The 6,000-nt window shown below is 53.5% G+C and overlaps 1 protein-coding gene across 5 annotated transcripts in view; it reads left to right on the top strand.

Annotated features, from left to right (window-relative positions):
- The first annotated feature begins 611 nt into the window (after window positions 1-611).
- Window positions 612-6,000, top strand: part of CNNM2 (cyclin and CBS domain divalent metal cation transport mediator 2) — a 227,859-nt gene continuing 222,470 nt past the window's right edge. For 2 of the 5 annotated variants that reach the window (XM_075935558.1, XM_075935556.1), the window contains exon 1: window positions 616-2,331. In XM_075935558.1, coding sequence (XP_075791673.1) covers window positions 822-2,331 — 1,510 coding nt within the window. In that variant the 5' untranslated portion in view covers window positions 616-821. Of the gene's footprint in view, window positions 2,332-6,000 lie in introns of all 5 variants that reach the window. The other 3 variants (XM_075935559.1, XR_012905736.1, XM_006120865.3) reach the window with 3 other exon arrangements.

Here is a 6,000-nt window from a genome sequence, read left to right as displayed (position 1 = left end):
AAGACCCAGCCCCGGTTCTGCACAGACATAGAACCATTAGCACCAGTTAGTAGTTCTCTCAGTCGCTGTAAGCGGGGGGTTAGGGCCTGGATTTAGCGGTGCATGCACAAGCACAAAAGCGTCCACTACAGTTGCGTGGAGCTGCGGGTGCAGCACGAGGGGGATGCAGTGGGGCGCACGTGCAGGGAGCTGCATCAGGTGCACGGAGCTGCATGGGAGGCGCTGCAGGTGCACGGCGGCAGGACTGGGCGGGCGGCGGGGTGCACGCGCGCCTGCACACGAAGCTGCCCGGGCCCTGCCGCTGCGGCGTCCACGCCGGGACCCCAGCAAGCACGCGCCAGCTCCACCTGGCCGCTAGACCCGCGGAAGAGCGCGCGCAAGTGGGGGAGGAGGTGAGCGCTCGCCCGCTCATTGGTGGCTCCCCTGCCAGTCTCCACCCCCGGAGGCAGGCGGCCTCTCCCATTGGCTCGCAGCGCTCCGGTGGCCCCGCCCCCGCCCCCTCTCGCATACACACAAGAGTCACGCGCTCGCCGGTTGGGAACCCAGCGGGCAGGGGGGTGGGGGCCGGCTCCGGCGGCGGCCCCGCCCCTGGCGCCTCGCCATTGGCCGGCGGCCGGCTCCCGCGCCCCGCCCGGCCGCCGCGCGCCGGCGCTGATTGGCCGCGCGCGCGGCCGGCGCCCGTCCCCCGGGGTAGGGGTTGCCGCGGCTCCCCTCAGGGCCCGGCAGTCGCCGCCTGTCAGCTCTCGCGGCCAACCGCCGCCGCCGCGGGATGCAGCCGCCCCGCGATGTGCGGCCCCGGCGGGTCTGATCCCTGACTCAAGATGGCGCTGGGCTCGGGCGCGCTGCCCGCGGGGGGCGGCCGGGGGGCGCGGGTGCTGCTGCTGCTGCTGCTCCTCAGCGGCTGCCTGGGCGAGCAGCCCCCGGCCGCCGGCGACGCGGAGGAGACGGTGATCATCGGGCTGCGGCTGGAGGACACGGACGACGTCTCCTTCATGGAGGGGGGCGCGCTGCGGGTGAGCGAGCGCACGCGGGTCAAGCTGCGGGTCTACGGGCAGAACATCAACAACGAGACCTGGTCCCGCATCGCCTTCACCGAGCACGAGCAGCGGCGGGGCGGGCGGCCGCCGGCCGAGCAGGAGGACGGGCCGCCCGAGAGCAGCGCCCCGCAGCGCTGCGGCATCCGCACCTCGGACATCATCATCCTGCCGCACATCGTGCTCAACCGCCGCACCTCGGGCATCATCGAGATCGAGATCAAGCCCCTGCGCAAGACGGAGAAGAGCAAGTCCTACTACCTGTGCACCTCCGTCTCGGCCCCCGCCGCGCTGGGGGCCGCCGGGCCCCCCGGGGGCGGGCTGGTGGGGGGCGACAGCCCCGCCGGCCCGCCGCCCTGGACCGAGACCACCTGGATCTACCACGACGGCGAGGACACCAAGATGATCGTGGGGGAGGAGAAGAAGTTCCTGCTGCCCTTCTGGCTGCAGGTCATCTTCATCTCCCTGCTCCTCGGCCTCTCGGGCATGTTCAGCGGCCTCAACCTGGGCCTCATGGCCCTGGACCCCATGGAGCTGCGCATCGTGCAGAACTGCGGCACCGACAAGGAGAAGAACTACGCCAAGCGCATCGAGCCCGTGCGCCGCCAGGGCAACTACCTGCTCTGTTCCTTGCTGCTGGGCAACGTGCTGGTCAACACCACGCTCACCATCCTGCTGGACGACATTGCTGGCTCCGGGCTGGTGGCCGTGGTGGTCTCTACCATTGGCATCGTCATCTTCGGTGAGATCGTGCCGCAGGCCATCTGCTCCCGTCACGGTTTGGCCGTGGGTGCCAACACCATCTTCCTCACCAAGTTCTTCATGATGATGACCTTCCCGGCCTCTTACCCAGTCAGCAAGCTGCTGGACTGTGTGCTGGGCCAGGAGATCGGCACAGTCTACAATCGTGAGAAGCTTCTCGAGATGCTGCGGGTCACCGACCCTTACAATGACCTGGTCAAGGAGGAGCTCAACATCATCCAAGGGGCTCTGGAGTTGCGCACCAAGACGGTGGAAGATGTGATGACTCCACTCCGAGACTGCTTCATGATCGCTGCTGAGGCTGTGCTGGACTTCAACACCATGTCTGAGATCATGGAGAGTGGCTATACCCGCATCCCTGTCTTTGAGGGTGACCGCTCCAACATTGTGGACCTGCTCTTTGTTAAGGACCTGGCTTTTGTGGACCCTGATGACTGCACCCCACTCAAGACTATCACTCGTTTCTACAACCACCCTCTGCACTTCGTCTTCAATGACACCAAGCTTGATGCCATGCTGGAGGAGTTCAAGAAAGGTGGGACTGTGGCCATGGGGAGTGGGGGAGGGCCCTGTGGGTGCATGTGGCTTCCCTCTCTAGCAAGCTGGGCTGAGGGTTCCTGCAGATGGACATCTGCCCATCCTCTTCCCCTAAAAGCTGCTATATGGGTCTGCATACTCCCTTTAAACTAATTGTGTGGTTCCTGGTAAACCTCTTTCTGCCTTCCTTGCCCCCATTTATCTGTCTATATGTGAAGCTCTGCTGATACAGATCTGCCCAGATTTTTGTGTGTGGGCCTAAGATTAAGGAAATTGGGCTGCTGCTGTAGCTCCCTAATATCCTCCTGGCTTTGCACACACGTGCTGAGGTAAACAAAGCTTTTAAACTTCATTCATAGACTCAGCTGTGCTATTTCTGTACCATGCTTGTTTGTGTTAGGTTGCCCAGCTGATCTGATTGACACTTAGGGTCTGCCGCTCATGAATTGCTTCAGGGCTTTTTGCACATCTTGCCATTGTATTTTTCTTGCTTGTTAATGCCACACACGGGATTAACCACCCCCTGTCCTTTGTCCTCCTAACCACAAGCTGAGCCACATGTATACACAATCTTCTTAAGTGTGTTTAGTTTTCTAACCAAAGCGGTATTGCAGTTTTGTAACGTTTACCCCCGGGATTTCCAGTTTTGCCTCAGTTGTGGGCTGAGTTCTCCTGGCACATCTGTTTTGGATTTCTTCTGTCATCAATAGTGGCACAGCAAGTGTCAAATCTGTTCCTTTATTTAAAACAAGTAATAGAGCAGCTGCTGACCTTGTGCAGGGAAATGAAGTTCCAAATTAGTTGCATGTTTGTGGAGATCCTTGCTAGGAAACTCAGAGCGATGTGTATCTCCTGAAGTCTGTCATATCCTGGGAGTTGTGATCAAAGTACTGCTGAAAAGTTCAGTCACTAGGAGATAACCTCACTGAAGGAGGAGCTCCTTGGAGCACTGTGACCAGGTAAATAGGGGAACAAGAGTTAACCTTTTTCATAGTAACTCCTGCACTTTAGATGAACTCTGTAAATTGCATCTAGGGCTTATTGCCTAGAAAAGTCCTGCTATTTAAATTTCCATTCAGCATCTGATTTGTGTGCTAATCTTTAAATGATCCCTATATTTTATGACTGCTCATTTAACGAGGTTACTGGGGTTAAAAGGCAGACTACACAGGATGCAGATTATCGATCTCTTTTTTGATTAAAAACAAATGGGCTATCTTCGCTAGTAAATATTAGCATCTAATTTGTTCACCTACCCTACTTGCGGTAGTCATTTGAGGCTTTATAGTCCACTTCCTACCAAGGTTTCAGAACTGCCCAAGGGGGAAGTTAGACTCTGACTCTTTGGCTTGTAGATTCTCTGGTGTAAAAGAGGTTTGGGAAAGTAAACTATGTGCTGTCTAGTTTTAAATCTTAGGTTTTGACATGTTAATATTGATTTCGTATTAATTAGCAAAAGTTTTTTATAAGGCCAATTTGCATTCTTAATAATTGGCTCAAGGATCAGGGTTGTATTGCCTTAAGTGTGGTTGAGTAGTGGTGTGCCTATAAAGGAGTCAAAATGACTTTAAAGCTCTGTTTCTGTCACTGAAGGAGTTGAAATCTTACCTGATTGCTGCTAGCAGGGAGTTTTCTTGTTGGGAGAAGAAGATTTGAGAAACTCAGCAGTTGTGGGTGACGAGATATTCCCTACTGTGATTCATGAGGATTATGGTAAAACAGGTATATTTTGCTTCCTCTTTGTGTCTTGGAGGATGTACTCTGGAGATCTTTCCATCATAGTCACTGAGCGCTTGTGTTCTTGCGGAAACTAACCAACCCGGGTATTGTGGACTAAATCCCCCATGCAAACGCTTCTTTCTGAGAAGGGCAACAAGATGATTACGGATATAGAACTGCTTCTATATGAGAAGAGATTTACAAGCTGAAAAGTTCTAGTCTTTTTAAAAGAGATGGCTTGGGGTGGTGGTGGTTGGGATATGTACAGGTCTATAAAATCATGACTGGTGTAGAGAGAGTGAATAGGGAGGTGCGTGGGATTGGTATTCATCTACGAATTTGACACTGTTACCCTGCGCTTGAACAAAGACATTAAGTGGATGTCGCATTGTAAATCCAGTCTCTTCTCCCATTAAAAACTGCCTTTTTACATCAGAAGTGAAGAATGGGACACTTCCAGACCACTTAATTAGCCTAATTAGCACCTGTCCTACAACTGACAGATGGTTTTTTTGCTGTTATATATCTCGGTTTGTGTTATTTATCCTTCAGCTTATCTGAAGAGGGTTTTACTCATGATACTATGTATTTTCGTTCGTCTCTAAGGTGCCACAGGACTACTTATTGTTTTTAAAGTTACAGACTAACACGGCTACCCCTCTGGAACTGAATAGGGAAATGTTATTTCGTGCTTCACATAACACAAGAACTAGGGGAAGCCCAATGAAATTAATAGCTAAGGGATGTTATGTATATAGGGGTGTGAATGACTAGTTGACTATCCGATAAGCAAATGCTTAAGTTGACAGGATAGTTGACTAGTTGCTTCCTTCCCCTTGCTGACTCTGTCAGGTAGAGGTACCAAGTGGGGGGACGAAGAGGGGGTACTTTAAAGCGGCAGCACTGCTTGAGGCCTGGGGCCAGACCTCGGGCTCCACGAGGCGCTGTCACTTTGAAACGCCACGTGCAGCCCGGGGCCAGGTGGGGTGTCCCCAGGCTTCATGTGGAGTTTAAAAGCGGCACCACCACATGGAGCCCAGGACGAAGTGGGTACTTCTCACCTGACCCCAGGCTCAGTGTAGCACTGCCGCCTTGAAACACTGGGGAGCCCGTTGTCAGGCTCCTCGCGGCATTGCAAAGCACAGAGCCCAGGGTCAGTGAGTCCCCAGGTGACTCCGGGCTCCACACGGCACTTTTGCCTTTGAAGTGCAGCAACAGCCTTAGGGTTAGTGCTACACTTCAAAGATGGAGGCACCCTATCGACTGATCGAATAGTCGATGCAAAATGCTTTGACTATTCGATTAGTCCACTGCCTGATACTTAACATCCATAATTGTATAATGGGGTTCAAAATAGGGATGTAAGTGAGTAGTTGAGTAGTCGACTACCTGATAAGCCTGGTCTTATTGGGTAGTCAGATTGACTACTTGTTTTTCCTCCACTCCCTTGCTGACTCTGTATCAGAGGCAGCAAGGTGGCAGAAGCAGGAGCAGGTCCTGGGCTGCTGGACCCGGCGCTAGCCAGGATTGAGCAAACCTGGCTCAGTCCTGGCTCACGTCGGTCTGGGATCGCTCTACATTTTCATAGAATCATAGATCACTGGAACTGGAAGGGACCTCGAGAGATCATCAAGTCCAGTCCCCTGCCCTCATGGCAGGACCAGCCACCATCTACACCATCCCTGATAGATGTCTGTCCAACCTGCTCTTGAATAACTCCAGTGATGGAGATTCCACAAGCTCCCTAGACAATTTTTTCCAGTGTTTAATCACCCTGACAGGAAGTTTTTCCTAATGTCCAACCTAAACCTCCCTTGCTGCAGTTTAAGCCCATTGCTTCTTGATCTATCATGAGAGGCTAAGGAGAACAATTTGTAACTGGTTTTTTTTTTTTAGATACTTGAAAACTACTATCAAGTCCCTTCTGTCTTCTGTTGTCTAAACTAAT

Source organism: Pelodiscus sinensis, chromosome 8, assembly GCF_049634645.1.
Source record: "Pelodiscus sinensis isolate JC-2024 chromosome 8, ASM4963464v1, whole genome shotgun sequence".
Lineage (NCBI taxonomy): Eukaryota > Metazoa > Chordata > Testudines > Trionychidae > Pelodiscus > Pelodiscus sinensis.
Note: the sequence above shows the minus strand (reverse complement) of the source record. Positions and strands in the feature narration are given on the sequence as shown.